We start from the raw sequence: 19,050 nt of genomic DNA on the forward strand, positions 1-19,050 counted from the left end.
CTTTGCTTGTCGAAAGGTCATGAAAGGTGAGCACATGAACACTCCAACCATCATAAATATGAACCGGTTGTCAAGCATCTGAATGTAAATCACATGACCACGGGGATGCTGGTCATGTGCCACTTTTTCGGTGCCATTGTAACTTTGAACGGCCACTAAATGAACTGTTGTAAGGCAAGGACTATCTGCATTTAACTAAGACTATAACATCTAATCTGTGTTGTTCAACTTATAAACTGATTAAAATAATTACTGCCTGATATATGAAGTTTCACAAATCTAGGAAATCATAACAAAATCACAATCTTATGTTAAAAAAACTTTGAATTTAGAAAAATTGAAAATTGACTTTTACAGCTTCATGGAAAATAAAACTTTTATAGTCATAACCATTTATAGATGATACTTCACTAGAGAACAACAGCAGAAAACGGCTATTGTGGTTTTTCCCAAAATACCTAGTTGATTATTACGGAAAACAGGAAATGGGACTAGTCTGGACCAAGATCAGATCCAACAGGGCTGCACTTTTCTAAACGTACTTTGAGATTTGGCTGGCATTTGAATTCATTTCAAAATTTTCATTCTTACCATCAGATGGTTTGGAAAGTCCACTGAGGATGTTTAGCAATGTAGTTTTTCCAGATGTGTTATGACCAAGTATTGCAGTGATCTGACCTTCATAAATATCCAGGGACAATCCTAATGTATAAAGAGGTCATGTTTGCTGTATATGATAAATGATACATTGAGGCAACTAGCACCGAGTTCTTCACATTTTTTATCCTGAATTTAATAATTGTTATTGATTCTAGTGCCAGTTATTTTTTTTCTTTTTGCTGGCACTCATGCAACCAGTTTTCCCCAGGACTTCCTATCAAGATGTGGGAGGAAATTAAACAACAATTTGCCTTTCCCTTTTCAACCAATGCCCAGAAGGCTGATGGAGAATGTAGAGATGAAGGTGTAAAAGCCCTGGAGATTGGTCAGAAAGATGAGCTTTGAAAGTTACTTAAATGTAATTGTTAAATTTAAAGCATCTCAGGAAGCTTTCTCTACAAGAAGGAGAGCAGAAATGCCTGTGTTAGGTGCTATCTTTTCACATGAGCCACAATAGTTTGGAATACCTTCTTTGTCCCCAAAATCCCATATATTAATAAAATCATGTCAGTTTACTGTATCTCATGAATTGCTGACATTTTGATCCCTGAGATATCATGTGAGGTCAGACAAGAATTATAATGTTTTATACATTTACTGTTTTCTGGCCAAACATCTAATGAGATTTCACGCGAAGAACCCAAAAATTTAATATAAATAGGTAATCTTAAGTTGTGCCCATTTTATTTAAAAAATGATCTAACTTTCAAGCTTCAATGATGGTATTTACGTATGTTATAGATGCTCTGCTTCCCAAATGTTTTGTGCTATTTCTGTCCTATTTCATAGATTCAAAGCTATAATATATATTCTAAAGTTCAGGTATCTTACCTTTCAAAGCTTCTTTTTCTGTGCTTTTCATTTTATAATTTTTTTTAATATTATTTAGTCTAAAAAACAGTAAAATAGTTATTTGTCAGTATATTGTGGAATTTTTCTTACAAATTTCAGAATCACTCAAAATATCATGTTGAAATAGAGAATATTAATTTAGCATTCAATATGTTATAGTAAATATTAGACATGACATACATTTTCCTCTGGTATATGTTCAATAGACCTAATTAAATAAATATAAAATATAATATAAAAAATAATAAAAGACAATACAGATAGTCTTCAGGCTAGGATAGCACATTGCTAAATGATGTGGTTGTAAAGCTTAATACCAGGACCATAGAGGTCATTAAGTGAGGACTTCACATAACATGATGTGGAAGAGGGAATTTCAAGTAAGCAGACCAGGCAGAAACTGAGGGTTGGTACTACAGAGCAGATGCAGATGAGGGGAAAAAGCAGTGGGAATGCAAGCGACTTGTAACCTCCTACAGGCTTCCCATTTACTTTGCTTGTAAGAAGCCATTGTGGAGGATTGAAATGGCAATCACGTGACCTAAAGATGCTGCAACCATTATAATGGTGGCCAAGTGGAGAAATTGTGATCATGTAACTTCAGAGATGTTATAACAGGTGCAATTGCAAGGACCAGTCATAAGTCCACCTCATTCACTATTGTCACAACATTGAATGGCTGCTGAACAGATGGTCATAAGCCAAAGACTACCTGTTGCAGCAGAAATGTATTTCTTACAGCATATTCTCCTTATGAATGAATCTCCCACAAAGTCCTCTGGCAACCTATAAGTAAAAGAAATTTACAGTATGCTCATACTATTGAATGTCCAGATTCAATGTGTCTTACCTTATGGCTTCCTTCCCATCGAATTCAGGGGGCACAGGCTCAGTATTATCACTGAAGATACTCCCATGACTCCATTCACTTGTAGGAACATTCCCAGTATAGGGGCTTTTTGGTTTACACCAATAGGTCTTCTTCAGAAAAAACAGTGGAGGATAAGGCACCCCATATTTGTCTAAAAAGTATTTTACAAACAGCAAGTTGTCATAAATCCAAACTAACTGTAACTTCTTAATGTTCACATTGCACATACAGTGGAGTACAGTGCTGGTCTTTATTGTTCTTTTGTAGTATTTTCTTAACTGTGAACCTGACAATAAACTGAATTGATGCAGTCAGTTCAGCTACCTACCTAATAAATCATAACCTACATTGAAACTATAAAAAAAAGAGGAAAATAGACCAAAGCAACAGGCAGGAATATACAGTATAATTCATTTGAGAATTCTTGCTAATCTTGCTACCTATATCATTAGCAGACAAATTTGCATGTAGCACTGGTATAACTAAGGCTGGTAACCTAGATTTTGTAGTCTGAGAGTCCTTGTGAGTCAATAGTACAATCATCACTATTTTAACTGAGTCTATCCACTTTTCTGTTGGTTGTTCTCTTTTTTCTTGTCTTTGACCTTTTCCAGAAATAGAATCATTTCCACAAACTTAGGTCTTGGTGGAATATGTCTAAAGTAGGACAATATGAGCCTGACCTTTAGGCCTCAAGTGAGTATTCTGAATTGATTTGTTTGTTGATTCATCTGTTTGTTTGTTTGTTTGTTTCGTTGCCTGTTCATGGTACTTTTCAGGTCCCTTCTCTTAACACCAAAGTTCAAAATTATTAGTATTCTTCCTAACCTGCTTCTTAAAAGTTCAAATTTCACTTCCATAGAACTTGTGCATTTGTGTATCTTGGTAGTAAATTTACTAAAAATAGGAACATGAATAGAAATATTTTAAGAGGTGCAAATGCTGGTAGAAAAGTATTTGGTGGAATAATTCTGTTGTGAAGATGCTTGTCAAGAGAAGCAGAAATTGCTAAGTATAAAAGCGGGTTTCTACCAATTCTGTAGATATAAGTGGGAGCTGGATATGTCAGGAGAAACAAACGCAGTGCAAATGTGTTACTTAAGAACTGTGAATGGTGAAACAAGAGACTAAATGAGACCCAGAAAGAATGGGTGCTGAATGTTTGCGAATTGAATGCGAAGTACTGATTTGTATGAAAGCAATGCATTGGAATTGTTGTAGGGAAAATAAATGGGAATGGAATTGCAACACAAAAATGAGAAGCCAATGGAATCGATGAGCTCCACAAAATGACTGAGGTTTAGAAAACAAAAGGGAAGTTTTCCTTCTCTCTTGTTATCTACCTTTAATTTCATTTGCTTACTCTACACCATTTCTCTTCTTTGCATAACATTGGTTTCTTTAAAACACTCTACAACTCATACATGGTTGCACAATATGTGAACAAGACTGTTGTATTTAGGGGCTTCAGATTAATTTCAGTCAACTTAATCTAAAGAAAGATATAATACTTGCTGTCTCAACTTTGTTATTTTCCTCCATTTTTCAGGCCACAGTTTATTCCTAATTCAGAAATGATGCTTCTGAGATAGTGAAAAGCAACTTGAAGAAATGTGGTCTTGAAACTATAATATATTCACAGTAATATTCTTACCAGGCACAACCTTGTCAAAATAGAAAGCCAGCAGCATGTATAAGATGCTGTCAATAAGCAAGCAATAACCATATGGTTCCAACATTAAGTCAGTAAAATCAAAGGTCCTTCCATATTTTTGAAAATAGAGAACCTGCATGAAAAGAACAAAGGGTTGTTTTTTTTTTTTTAAAAAAATCAAATTCTCATAGGAAAGAACAAAGAATTGAAATGAAACTAACTGTTTAGTAAGTTAAACTATTGTCTAACCCTCTTGGAATGGAAGCATGGGTGTCAGCAGGATGAAGGAAGGATTAGAATAGAATGACATTTTGGGTCCATGTTCAGTTTGCTATGTGTTTCTATCAAAATATCTTTGGAAGAGAAATATCTATGCCACCAGAGTGAGTGTCAGATGTGTTTCCTGTTAGTTGCATCATGATTAGGAATTTTAAGTAAAATACTGTGCATTACTCTACCTTTGAAAGCCCAGCACCAAAAGCAAATGGGCAGAAGATGCTCAAAATCAACTCCAAACTTGGAGGTATCAACCTGATTGTTGTAGTAAAGTTGAGGGCTCCCAAACAAAAAGTGAAAATGAAAATAACAAAGCTAGTGGTTCTGGGTTTCTTTAGGAGAGAGCTCAACATGAAACAGAGACATATCTGCAAAAGAAAAAATTGCCAGTTAGTACAGTCTCTACAAATGTGCAAGATACAATAGAATTAGTGTATTATTATTCTGTACTTATATGTAACTGTTGCACCCTGCACTAAAAAGGTAAATTGTTGCAATAGATACTTGCAGGCCAGGATTCAAACTGAACTGAATTAATAGGAAGACAGTGCATAATGCTTTCCCGTAGCCATGTTTCCCAAAAGGTTATTATATCTCTAAAGAAGAGGAGAGAGAGCCCATTCAAACTGTAAATGCTCAAGATAAAGAGAGTTAAAAAATCAGCAGTAGGGGGAATTCAGTCCATCTGGCTCTAAGTGCTGGGGCATTCAGACAACATGCCCACAAATGGAACCTGGCACCTATTTTTGCTTCCTACTCTTTCCACAGGCTCCTAATGCTACCATGCTCTTTAATTTTGAATGTATCTATTCATTGCTCTGTCACTCAATACTGATAGTTGAACTTTTTAACCTAGAACCATAGCTATCGGACTTCATTCTCTTTGGAAACTTCTGCTAGATAACAACTGCATAAGAATGTTCCCCCACATATATTTATTTTAGAGGGTGTCCATTTCCCCAACCTTGCCCCAACTATCACAAGCTGGAGAAAACTCCAATCTTCTTATCCCATGTGGGGATCTTCCTCAAGAAACTACTCCAATAAAACTTGCAAGACAGTCTTCAGAGAGCATCAAAGACCTACATATTCCATTTGTGGTAATTATAATGGTAAGGGCAACAGCAAACTAATATTCAGTCAAGTGATACTCAGGATATCCTTTTCAAAACTAAGGAAGTAACAGGTTCTCTTTAACCAGCCTAAGCCAGTTAGCAGACTGCAACATTTGGGATGGGCTGAAAATTCTCAATAAACATTATAAACATTTAATAGTTATTTAATCTCAAATTTATCAAGAAATGAATGATGTAGCCATATTTTCAATATTCTCTGGAAAGATGCAGTCAACTTATCAATGAATACAAAATAGAGAGGTCAATGAATACAAAATAAGTATACCTTTTCCTATCTTTCCTCTAACCAAATAAAAAAAAGTTTCTGCTAAAGGAAATAATCTGTCCAGGTGTGCTTTCATTGAACTGGTATCTCCAGGATCTCTCAAACTAGTCCCATGTTTGGGTACTTTATTAAAAAGAGAGAACACTTGAGAAATAAGTGTTTTAATTTAATATTTAAAAAGTTTCTTCTTAACCTGGTCCAGAAACTGTCCTCCAGCAGAACAGAAATATTTATTGCATCAAACATATCACTTTAACTGAGAAAAGGAAAGCTGAAGACTTACAGATGAAATGCCATAAAGGAAAAGCAGGACAAATAAGATAGAATTGCTGCTTAGGTAAAAATATGTAGCTTTCAGACAAAATGTCAGCACCACGCTTGGAATTGAGATGTATATGGTGTACAGCAAACCCCAGGAGAGCCTATGAAGAAAAAGACATTGTTAACCTTCTTGTTAACATTTATCTGATTTTTCTCCCCTTTCCCTAAATAATTTCTCCAGTTTAGCTCAATATTATGGTCCAAACCAGGAGAAAAACATTGATTGCAGGAAAGGCTTCTCTTGTTCAGTGAATCCGAGGCTCTTATCATTAAATGTCATTTGGCAATCATGTCTTGTTAAGAACAGGAGCCAAATATGAAGAAGAGTGAAGGCCTTTGATACCCTTCTCATGACCCCTTGTCTACACCAATTCGAGGAATGACAGAAAAATAAAATTATTATTATTTTCTTTAAATGTGTTGGCTGTCCAACACCAAGGAGCCAAGGATGACTCTTTAAAATAAAGATAAAGCAGATGTCTCCCTCAACTCTTCCCAGATTGCTGAGTCTTTGGTGAAACAATGGTAGATGTAATCAAAGAATATCCACATAAGAATATGCTTTGTGCGTCTGTTTCTTTTGCTATTCAAAGCGAGGACTTACTGGCTCTTGTTGAAAACTTCTTTTGTCAACTAAAGGAAGCATGGTATATAAAATCATACATTGCAATGTCCTACCTGTCAATGAATACTTCAGCTTCAACCATAACAACACAAGAGCACACAATAGATACAAACTCAAAGTTAACCGCACCAAACTTGATTGCAGGAAATACGACTTCAGCAATAGAGTGGTCAATGTCTGGAATACTCTACCCGACTCTGCAGTTTCTTCCCCAAACCCCAAAAACTTTAACCTTAGACTGTCTACTATTGACCTCACCCCTTTCCTAAGAGGTCTGTAGGGGCGTGCATAAGCGCACCAACGTGCCTACCGTCCCTGTCCTATTGTTTCTCTTATTCTTCTTTTATTTTTCTTATATGTACCCATTTCATGTATTCACAACTATGTATAGACTTATACTTATTATCTTGTAAACAATTGGCAAATCAAATCAATCAATCAATCAATCAATCAATCAATCAATAAATAAATAAATAAATAAGCTAGAAAACAGTTCCATGGCTATCAATTTTTTGGCATCTTTTTTGCTTAGACAGAGGAGTGACATCTTGGGCTGATTAAGGAAGTTGCTGTAAGGCTCCTGATCTCTATGGAATGACTTCTATGTTGAAGTCCTTTTAGCTCAAATGTCTTTTTATTTTTATACCCTTTCCATTTTTCTCCATAGCTAATTTTCATTTAAGAAAGCAGAGCTGTGTCGTAAAATCAATCTAAAATGCTATTGAGTTTGACTTCTGGTCTTGCCAAAATTGGTCCAAGTGATAAATGATAAATTTAGAAGCAGTTTTCTAAAATGAACAGAGGATCCAGTTTTGGAGTAGACCCTAGTGACATTATGCCTCTTCCAACCCCATCCCTAAAAAAATACCTGCAGAGGTTTTTAAATACACCCCAAAGACATTTGCTCCAAGTTGGGGATATTGGATATTTAAACTGGAGGGTAGTAGTCCATGGGAAAAAAATGCTTTAAGGTGCATCTGCCCACGGTAGCATTGTTTGAGTTTTTAGAAGCACATAAAGAAATGTGCAACAGTATAGAGAAATGCTCAAGAGGATTTTTTAAAAAGCATCTGTTCCACTTGAGAGTCTACTTAGTGGATGCAGAGCTATCTTTGAGCAATTAAAAGAGGTAGAAGCAGAATTAGAAGCAGCAGGGAATGTTAGCAAACTCTTGGGTAGAGTTAGTTGCATAAAATACAGAAAAGAATAGGTGAGTCAAAAGAGAGAATTTTAAACAGAAATGCTCACCCAGAAGAGGAGGTGAGCCAACTGTAAACTTCATTATATCCAATGAGCCACAACTATGAGAGGATCCAATTCATAATAAATTCGTAAGTTGAAGTTACCCTCTCTAATGCCTGCAATACCTTCTCTTCTGACCAATATTGGAGATCCTTACCCTATGTAAGGTAAAGGTCCTAACAATGATCTTTCCCTGAGGGTGCCCCATTTGGGGAATATCTTGCTTGAGGTAATGGTACCCTCAACTTATTGATCTTCAAGAAGGCTCTACTATTTTTCCCCTTAAATATATGACTGCTAACAGTGGTAGATTTGACTTATACATAGATTTTATTATTTATAATGCCTTTATGTTTAAAGAGTTGAAACTTTTTCTTTTGTGGAAAAGTAAGCAACCTTGAGGTTTAAAATGGGTAGAATACAGCTATTTCAGTAAATAAATAATACTGTTTAGGATAAAAACCAGAAACAAACACAGTATGTTGTATGTGTGATTGTGGTGCCTTTCAAAGTTGGGTAATTTACCAAAGTATTTTGTAAAATTGCAAATGTGAATATTTAGTTATACTGTATTTAACTAAGTTGCATAATGGCTGGCCAAAACAGCCATTTATATAAAGAAGAAACAAGGACCTGAGTGGTGACGCCATCAGTCACATAAGTGTGTAGAGGTCCAAAGAAAATAGAACCTAACATGGAGCTACTATTTCCTGCACCAGCTCCAGGATCAGAGCTTCGTTAAATTCTCTGTTGAGTTTTCCGGCTGGCATGGATTCATCCTCTTTTTTTCTCATAAAAACCTGCTGGATCCATCTGAGAAAAGGAGACTACAGCCAATTTCATAGCTCACCAGAATGCTGCATCTCGTAGTCCCATTGTCTTCATCACCTCTTTTAATTTCCTTTTCTCTCTTGAAACTGTTAGTGCCAAGAAATACATAAATGGAGCAAAACACAGTGATAAAGTCCAAAGGAACACACTATTTGCTAATTCAGATCCTACTGTAACAGAAGGTGATTTCATACGGATGCCATTAATAGAAGTCATTTCTTCCCAAACAGAGTGATTGGTGATCCTCTAAAAGAAAAGACAAAAACATTTTTGAAATTACTTATTCTATAGGTGATTTAGCATGCCACCTGGACAATTACATTATAAAGGGGGAAAAAACAATTGAATTACTTAAAAGTGTGTGTGTGTGTGTGTGTGTGTTTGTGTGTGTGTGTATAAAAAATTGTTGATCTGATACAGGAAGCTAACAATGATCTAATACTGAAATCAAGAAAAGGACATACTTAGAAAAAGGAAAGCATGATTAGATCAGAATGATTAGAATGACCTCTGTTCTACAGCCCAGGGAGATCCAGAGGCAGTGTGTAGGATAAACAGCAGCCAGATTTATTAAAATATATAAAACTGCAAACAAAAATTAAAGGAACAGAGAAGTCATTCAAACCAAACTGAGAAAATGCCACTGCCACTGCTGCAGGTAAAAGTAAGGCTTATCCACTTACTTCAATAAGTGCGCTGTCGATGCTAGATTGCAGTGAGATAAAGCCTTGAGTCCAATACTTCGGATTTTTACAATCAATTGAGGAAAAGTTGAAACACGTATCTACAAAAAAGGGGAGAAACAGACTTTTATAATATTATATGTACAATCTTATAACTTAACAGTTTCTATTAATTGGGAAAAAGTTGGGATTTTATTGGACTGGACAATCTCCAGGAAAAATGATTCACTGCACAGAGGCCTTGAAGAAAACAGCCCATCAGAAAGGTTTGAGAAGCATCGAGTTTCCCTTTCTTCTAAGAGCAAAGAGACGGAAGAAATTTACTTCGCTTTTTACCAACTTCACTGACTTCTCAGGCACTTGAAGTACTGGAGCTGACCAAAATTATCTTACACAAGAATAGGGCAATATAACTCGCTGACATCTTAAACAATACTCAGTGTAATACATCCTCCTATCTAAAGTCAAGAAGAAAATGGGAGCTGCTTCTAATTCTTATTTCCATTCAAATTATTTCTTGATTTGAAGACTCTAAATTAAGTGCTGTCATTATTGAACTGGGTCAGATATATTACATGACCATATTTTCTTGGAAAAAATAAAGGACAATCCTGAAAAAGCAAATCTGAAAGAGGTCCATAAATATAAAGAAAATTAATATTTCTATGTATAACTTGGCTTTACAAAGGAAAATTCAAGAGCGAACCAAGAAAATAAATAATTAAATCAAATTAATCTAAGGAATAAATTTCTAAAACAGGATGGTCCTGTATAATAAAAGCAATATGGTCCACTGTAAATATATTACATATGACCACATTCAATTTACTTTTATGTTTTTCCTGACATATACAACTCCACTTTCATTTAACAAGGCGGACAGAAATGTGTTCTTAGCTATTTTTACTTCCTTTGACAAAGATTCATTCCTTGCCACAGACAACAAGCTAGCCCCTGCCTTCTAATCAGTATTTGCACATTATTATTATCATCATTATTTCAATTAATAATCCAACTAACCACAAAGCAACTCAATGTGACATACAAAAATAGATAAAACCATGATGATGATGATGATGATGATGATGATGAAATAACAATGCACCACACTGAGGAAACATAAAATATTAAAATGCCACATATTTGGTGCAAGTTTTATAAGCCACCCAATCTCAGATCTTGCTGATAGAGTCGCTACCTATTATAATCATAACTATGTCCTGTTTTCTGTCTCTATATTCTTTGCAATGTTTGTTTCTTCTCTTTACAGATTACACAGTATCTTTCCCTCATCCTCATTTTTGTAGTATTACCACTTTGTGTTTCAGGAAATTTGTTGTCTGCTTTCCTGCAGAGGAGGCCATAAATGTAAGTAAGTCAGAGGTGCTATTCAGCAGGTTCTGACCAGTTCTGGAGAACCAGTAGCAGAAATTTTGAGTAGTTTGGAGAACTGGCAAATACCACTTCTGAGATTTTACAGTATAGCAATAGCACTTAGACTTATATACTGCTTCATAGTGCTTTACAGCCCTTTCTAAGTGGTTTACAGAGTCAGCACATTGCCCCCAACAATCTGCGTCCTCATTTTACCGACCTCAGAAGGGTGGAAGGCTGAGTCAACCTTGAGCCTGGTGAGGATCAAACACCTGGCAGTGAGCAGAATTAGCCCACAATACTACATTCTAACCACATCCTTCCCCTGCCATGCCCACCAAGCCATGCCCACAGAACCGGTAGTAAAGAAATTTGGATTCCACCACTGATTTAGTAAGCCTGTCTCTTGTATGTATTTTTTTTAACTCACAGGTTCCTTCACAGTGTCATTCCACTAAATACTCTTTCAAACTCCCAGTTACCATAACTGCAAACATATCTCTAGTACTTTGTAACATAACTCCTTACTGCGTTCCAAGTAACTACTATCTGTCTTGATTTATTTCTCTTTTTTGCACCACTTCCTCTTCTTTCTGTTGGATAATGAATCCTAATCTTAACCCTAAAACTTAACCAAACAGGACTTATAGTTTCTCTCCTGCAGTCATTCTCTTTTTCCTTTTTTTTATTTCTTTAGTGTTTCTTCCCCTCCACCCCCAAGATCCATGGTGACTACATGGACACATTCCAAGCTTTTTCATATGCTCCATATGCTCCCAAACCATGCAGCCCTTCCAAACAAACCAATCCCCTAGATTTGTTTAGGGCTTCATATATCAAGAATAAATCAGCTCAGATCAAACAAACTGATACCTACTTAACAATACCAACAGCTATCCAACAGGATACACTTTAGACACTATTTAAAAAACACACACACACAATCAAATTTCTTCAGATACAATGGACCCTTAGTTTGCTGGCTTGGAATGATCTTGTTCATTGCTTTTCTAATATACCAGAATCATCTCACAAATAAGAGCATGATTTGTTTCTCACTCATTCCCACACACAAGGAATTAGGAGAAAACAGGATTTTGTTCTGTCCCATGCTGGTCTTCTGAGGGTTGATACCCTGAATTGGTAACACAAATTGCATTGTTTCATCTCCAATAAATAAGCATGAAAATAGTGTCACTTAAAATCTGCACATATGTGTATGTATATCCCTGTAAATGAAAATTATACTGTAATTCTAAAAATGAAATGTTATAAACCATGTTGAAAGTGCATATATATATATATACATACACATACTATATGTAAATATATGATAGCATAAGAACATATGATGCTACATTTACATGGATTTTTCAATTTGAGCAACTTTTAAAATGTATGGAGTTCAACTCCCAGAATTCATGCAGCCACTTATGCTGAGCAGAATTCTGGGAGTTGAAGTCCTCACAGTATAAAGTTGCCAAGGATGAAAAACACTTCTATAGACATATGAATATCTAGAATGAAACACACAGCCATCTTGAATTACCTATATCAGCAAGATCTTTGTGTGGTGTAACTGATCTGTAGAAAGGAAATCGGAGTCGATAGGAAATTTCATCTTGAAATACAATTCCAATAATATCTAAGTAGAACTCCCGCTCTGATTCCATCATGGCCTTCTCATCTTCTATGGCCTTCTCATCTTCCACCACTTTCGTATTAATACCTTTAGCATAGAAATGATGTCAGTAAGTGATATCCTATATAGGACAGGGAAAGAGAAATGTCTTTGCATGCTGATGTTTTATTAGCGGTATCAATTAACCATTTCAAGGGTTATTATCAAAAATTTGAGCAAGAGTATCAAAAAAACCTAGACTGATATTTAATCTTGTAGCCTAAACTTTGTTAGCACTTAAGTTAAATAAAAGGAGATAGGCAAGCAGAAATGCATGATTGAAGGGTCACCCCCCCCCCCAAAGCCTTTTCATTCATTTCTTTGATAGCTGTCTTGATCTCAAACATATCTTCATGCATAACATATTGGCTGGGTTCACCCATCATACTAATCTCCCCCGAAAAAAAACAAATTGTTTAATTTTTGCTTCTCATATAAGAAAAACAGTGCTATAGCCACATGAAAACAGGTTTTGTAGTCAGGTTATACCAAATCAGTTGATCACAATATATAAAGAACATCACAGACAAACCACAGATAGCATGATATATGAACTCAGTTATAATTCATATACCAGTGGTATTAATTTATTTTTATTCTCCCTTTATTATTTTTATAAGTTACTCAAGGCAGCAAACATATCTAATATTCCTTCCTCCTCCTATTTTCCTCACTATAACCTGCGAGGTGTGTTGGATTGAGAGAGTGACTGACTCAGAGTCACCCTGACACTTTCATGCCTAAAGCAGGACTAGAACTCAGTAGTCTCCTGGATTTTAGCCTGGTGCCTTAACCATTAGACTTAACTGGCTCTCTTGCTCACTTTCTCTAAATTGAGGTACGCAAAGCTTGAACAACATTGGAGGATACCTGCAATCATTTTTCTATAGTTACCAAACTCAATCAAAACAAGCCTATTTGAAATTAGCATCTATGGAAGTCTTTGAAAACATTTAAACAGATACTTTATACCTTTTAGAGGAGAGATTATTTCTATTTTCTTCATTATTTCTCTTGACATCTTAGTATTTGGAGCAAACAAAAGTTTAACTTCAGTAATATTAAATGAAGGTTTTCCAAGGAAAGCATGAGGTATTTCAGCCTCCTCATAAAATGACATAAATGCTGCTAACAGTATTATACTGAAGAGAACCAGGGAAGAAAACCATTCCTGGAAATATGAAATAAGTCCAAGTTATTAACACCCATTACAGTATTTTGGAATGATCACAGCAAGGCAATTCTATTTGGAACTATAGGCATATCATTTGGGATCTACAGTAATGAAAATATAACAAAAGAGAATCTAGGAGGGTGGACCTTGCAATGTGCACTCTCACATCATGCATATATGTACCTATATGTGTGCCTAATGGCATCACACCCTTCAGAAATACCTATAAAATATGCATGGGGTGAAGTTGTAATACCAGTGAGGATGCTCTGCTTATCCACACATTCATTCTTAACCCCAAAAGGCATCTTGAATTCAGCAGTCTGGTATATGGCAGATGGGAGGAAACTTTTAAAAATGCTTTTAGAACCACCCTTATTCCCACAGTGTTACAATTTTAATTTTGAGACTGAAAATATTATTCTTCAAAAAACTCCATTTTTCCTATATTGCACAGAAAGGAAAGCATTTAAATGAATGGCATGTGCACTCTTTTTGGTTATAACAAGAAATGTTAGCAGCTCAAGAAAGTTGCTAAAATTCCTTTAGCAAGTTAAAGACCCTTTAACTTGTGCTTTCTTAAACTTATTTATTGGACTTTTTCACCTTCACATATTCAAACTGATTTTTTTCTTCTTCTGTCTTTGTACCCTGGAAGTCCTCCAAATGTGAGACCATGCTTGCTACGTCAGTGCACAGTCAAATATTGTTGTCTGCCTCTAAGCTAAAGCTGAACTCATTCTATTTGATTCTGTACCCTTATCTCACATGAAAAGTTCTTGAGACCTCATAGACCCTTAGCAAAGTCAGTTGCTGGCAGAGAATAAAAAAATAGAAGCACATGGGTACCACCCCTTGTTTCCAAAACCAGTTATATTCATCAAGTTGCACAATAAACACAACACAAACTGTCCTTAGTCCAATTTCTGGCATTAGATTCATAACTTTTCATTGTTTAGAAATAGAGAAAGGAAACCAGAAGAAAAGGAATTTCGTGGGGACTGGGGTGGAGAAAGGGGGAGTTGTTTTCACTGGAGTAAAAGTTGCTGCTTGGCACTTGCCTGGAAACTCTGCATTCTCATCCTCCATTTCAGAATGATATTTTTCCACAAGAGCGCAGCAGTCTGTTGACACAAGCTTCTTTTTCGCACGTACTCTGTCTGCATGATAAAGCTTGCTTGAAATAAAGAAGAAATCCACTGAGAAATCTTAACATCAAGCAAGCTGTAGTGGGAGGCACAGGTTAAACATTACAACCCCCCTCCTTTCCTTGCTTATGGGGTCATGTTCTGTCATCTATTTATTTCCTAAACAGATCAATACAGGTGAAAGCTATGCAGGGTTTTGACCTAGAATTATTTGACCAAGAGTATTTGAGCATGCCATTTTTTTTCTTAGCTAAATACAATAGAATAGACTGACCAAAAACATAAAACAATCAAATCTCTGTATAGAATTCCCATCTACTCCAAGGCACTTAGAAATATCTCCAGGTGTCCAAGTAGAGGTCCATATTAGCATCCAACAATGCAGAAAGCAATTTATCCATAATCTTTAGACTGCCAATGAAAAAAACACACACAATGTTCTAAGAAACTTCAATAAATACCTTTCTTTTAACATATTTTAATCTGACACAACTTTACTCAGAAGCAGGATAAATCCAGGCAAGGCATATGTAGATTGAGTCAAACTGTATTTATAGTAGTTTTCAGTGTGTTAAATTGCATAATGCTTGAAATGTAAATAGTATTCTGCATAACTGGATTATTGTTTTAATGCAGTCAGGAGAAAGTAATAAATAAATCCTTACCTTGAACAATTTGAACAAGAAATGGAGGAAAGAAATTAAAGATAGCTACAGAATCAAACCAATGTCCACTTGGAATGTGATTTCTTTGGGGAAAAGGGGCTATAATAGCTTTTTTCCCCCCACGTCTTCATTTCTTCAATTCATTAATCCAGCAAAAAAGTCACAGACTTTCACAATACTTTGGTGTTCTTATTTTCCCTCCTCCCATTTCCCTTCTCCCAATCAGCTGAACAGATTTCTTTGTTTTGAAGGATTCATCAGTGTTCACACAGCTGTATCTCTAAAAAAAGAACTCAAGTTATATTCCAGAGTTTGAGAGAGACAAGGATGATTAACGTTTATATTCTTTTCTGCACCTAGCTGAAAAACAGGCATTTTTAAAGACACAAATCTGGAAATGTGATTAAAGTGAGTAGGTATCATTGTCTTTGGAGGTTCAGCCCTAGCATTAGGTAGAGCAATGTTTCTCAAATTTGGCAACTCGGAATTGGGAGAATCCACACACTTTAAAATTGCCAAGTTTGAGAAATGCTGAAGTAGAGTGAACAATCTGCATAACTTAGCATTTGCACCAAGACAAATTCCTTGTGTGTCCAATCCCACTTGGCCAATAAAGAATTATATCTATCTATCTATCTAACTTAGCAGATGCGGAAAGGAGATTGAGATAGGTATCATATGGGTTTCTCTTGAGCCATTCTCTTTTCAGTGTGATAAGGATTCTTACATGGTACTAACGTGGTCCAAATGATCGGCTCAGCTAGTTATGTTCTCTCAATGTTTCACATTGGATAGAACAATCAGTCAGGAAGAGACGAGACATCTTGTGCTAGATGTGTGTATCAGTCTGCATTTGCTTAAACAAACAATAGGGTGGATTTCGGCACAGAAATGAGAGAATGGAGGAAGCTCTGTGTGTGCCATGCAATTCAAAAGGACCTTTTTTCTCAGGTCTGTGTTATTGGCCAGGGTTGAAGGGGGAGAAAAAAAATCAACTGCTCAGTTTTGTATAAGAAATATCACAATGTCTTTTGCTATCTAGTAGTCTGAGCCAGCCTTGTGGTGCACTGTGTTGATTTCAACAACTTTGCAATATTGTTGAAAAATACAACTTACAATGAACAAGACCCTCAAGATTGGTAAAGCAGCTTGACATTTTCTCATCCTTTCATGGGGAATAAAATAAAATTTCTCATTATTCTAAAGAGTTCCTCTTATAACATTGTTTTTGCAGTCACGACCGTATCCACCTCTCAATAACTTCCAGATTTAGATTTCTGACAGAATTAATAGTTTTGTGTTTGCCTGTATATTGTTAAAATTACAATGGTAGATGAATGTCATATTAGACTGAAGCCTCCACAGGGGCTTCAAATGATGAAAGCAGCATTATACCCTTGCATTGTTCCATCCTTTTTGTTGTCACAGCATGGCATCACACTTCTGCACAAATGGGTCAGAGCTTGAATTGCAAGGCTACTTTTGATGAAAGCATCAGATCCTGCACAGACCCTGATGCTAGCAGACTTCCAAGGTCAATCTGATAAGCATCTCAGTTCTGATTGTGGATCCCTAGGACTGAGTGAAATGGCTTAGCTTTGCCCTGGTGAGATGCTTTGTATGACATGGGTAATGGAGGTCAAGAAGGTGTGTTACAAAACCTTGAAGAAGCTATCTATGAGGATGGCCCACTCTTGAGATCCTAACAGGTCCAGCATTGTGTCTTGCAAAAATGATGGGGTTATTTGGTAATTTATGCTGAATTATAATACGGTGTCTCCAATGTGCAGTCAAATGTGCAGTCACTGTGAACCAAAAGTTCTTCCATGATTTTCAAAACAAATTATGAAACAGGATTGGCCAGTGAACTGCAAAATCCCACAAAACAACCAAATTCTCACTTTATAACGGCATTTGAATGAGTATGGCTTTGTATTTTAAAGAAAAGTTTAAATGGTTCAAAGCACAATAAATGTGTGTTTTTACTGTTTGTTGCTAGCCATAATTCTTGGCCATTCATTTTTTATTTTAGATCTGCTAGGATTTGCCAAATGGTTTGGTCTAACAAGACCATAGATTTAGCTCACATTGCAGCACAGCAATGGTGAGGAGGAGGGAGAAAGTAGAAGGATTTTATTAAATGGAACACAATTGCAAATGTATACGGAGTAAAGGTTACCTTGCATCCTTTCTGCCTTTCAGAAACCTTCAAAAACAACGAAAGTTCTGCCAATAGGCAACGCCAACCAATAGCAAATGGAGAAGTTGAGATAGTGGCAGATTTTATCTTTCAAGGGTGGCTCAATCATTCACAGGGACAATGATTGTAGTTCTGAAATGGTACTTAGGAGAAAGGCTAAGACAAATCACACGAAGGTGGAAACATCACATTGTCATATGACCATGAAAACCCATCCACCAAAAGGCTGAATGAAAGAAAATTATTGATAATAATTGGACCGCAAGAACAAACTATTCAATACCAGATGAAGTAAGTCCAGGTTGCTCACTGGAAGTACTAATATGGAGCTACAGCTTACTTAGTTTGGAGACATCATGTGAATGCAAGAGTCAATGGAGGAAACCTTGATGTTTGGAAAAATCAAATGTAATTGAAGGTAATTTAAAAAAAGAGGCCACAAATGGCACCAGCATGGGCATTCTAGGGCTCAGGTAATTCCTGGCCAATCATCTAGATAAAACAATGTTCAGCATATAAAGTCAGAAACAACTGAGTGGCTGAACAGCAGCAAAACATTGTTAGCCAGCCAGAGTCACCATGGTAGGATGGGTGGCCGTATTAATTGAATAAATAAAATTAAATGTGACCCTTGACCACTGAGAAAAGGAAGGTCAGATGCACGAGCCTTGATTTGTTGTGCTTAGTCAAAATTACTCTCAGGAAAAATTGAATTAATTTAGGGTAGATATTGTTGTAGAGCGGCGGTAGATACGAGGCAGACACAGAGCTAACAGCGAAAAGGCTTTATTCGGTGAATAAAGGGTTGCCGCGGCTGCCGGGGCTAACAGGCAGATCAGCTGGAGGCAACAGCTGATGCCGTTTGACAGCTCCTTTTATAGCCGGCTGTCAAACGGCATCAACCAATGGGAGCGATCGGCGCTCCTGCCAGAAACGCGGACCAGATTGGGAACTGTCATCAGTTCAGTGAATACAACACTCCTTTCCCCCGGCCAGGAGCATGCGTAGTTCTTTAGATAGGCCGGCCACCTGTGCTGATGGCCGGATCGCCTTAGTCCGGGTGGATCTTCAGCTGAGTAGGTGTCCTTTGCCTTTCGGGTCGTGCTGGAGCTTGCAGGAGCTGGAGTCTCGTCGGTGAGGGCCTCTGCCAGAGGACCAGGCGGCAGTCCAGGTAGGCTCCTTCGCTCGGCTCGCTCTGGGAAGGTCTCGACGCACGGTGGATAGACCGGTTCACATGGAGGGAAAGTCTCAGCACTCAGCGGGTAGACCGGTTCGCTTGGCGGGGAAGTCTCAGCGCTTGGTGGGTAGACCGGTTCACTTGGTGGGCAGCGGGGGTCGTCAGCGGCCACTCTCTAACACCTTCTCAGCTGGTCGATGTGCCAGCACCAGGTA

At 36.9% G+C, this 19,050-nt stretch overlaps 1 protein-coding gene across 2 annotated transcripts in view; it reads right to left on the reverse strand.

The window, feature by feature from the left end:
• Positions 1–16,189, reverse strand: part of LOC113428367 (ATP-binding cassette sub-family A member 10-like) — a 53,819-nt gene extending 37,630 nt beyond the window's left edge. Inside the window, exons 1-12 of one of the 2 annotated variants that reach the window (XM_087956059.1) lie at positions 15,459–16,189; positions 14,707–14,822; positions 13,444–13,642; positions 12,340–12,519; positions 9,417–9,517; positions 8,753–8,979; positions 5,998–6,136; positions 4,496–4,681; positions 4,038–4,170; positions 2,363–2,534; positions 1,492–1,550; positions 592–702 (exon numbers count right to left, since the gene is read on the reverse strand). In XM_087956059.1, coding sequence (XP_087812185.1) covers positions 592–702; positions 1,492–1,550; positions 2,363–2,534; positions 4,038–4,170; positions 4,496–4,681; positions 5,998–6,136; positions 8,753–8,979; positions 9,417–9,517; positions 12,340–12,519; positions 13,444–13,642; positions 14,707–14,811 — 1,612 coding nt within the window. In that variant the 5' untranslated portion in view covers positions 14,812–14,822; positions 15,459–16,189. Of the gene's footprint in view, positions 1–591; positions 703–1,491; positions 1,551–2,362; positions 2,535–4,037; positions 4,171–4,495; positions 4,682–5,997; positions 6,137–8,752; positions 8,980–9,416; positions 9,518–12,339; positions 12,520–13,443; positions 13,643–14,706; positions 14,831–15,458 lie in introns of those variants that run through there. The other variant, XM_087956058.1, reaches the window with a different exon arrangement.
• Between the last annotated feature and the right edge of the window lie 2,861 nt (positions 16,190–19,050).

The sequence above is a fragment of the Notechis scutatus genome, chromosome 2, assembly GCF_049901735.1.
Source record: "Notechis scutatus isolate UNSWTSFEM ecotype Mainland chromosome 2, rNotScu1.2, whole genome shotgun sequence".
In the NCBI taxonomy this organism is placed as follows: domain Eukaryota; kingdom Metazoa; phylum Chordata; class Lepidosauria; order Squamata; family Elapidae; genus Notechis; species Notechis scutatus.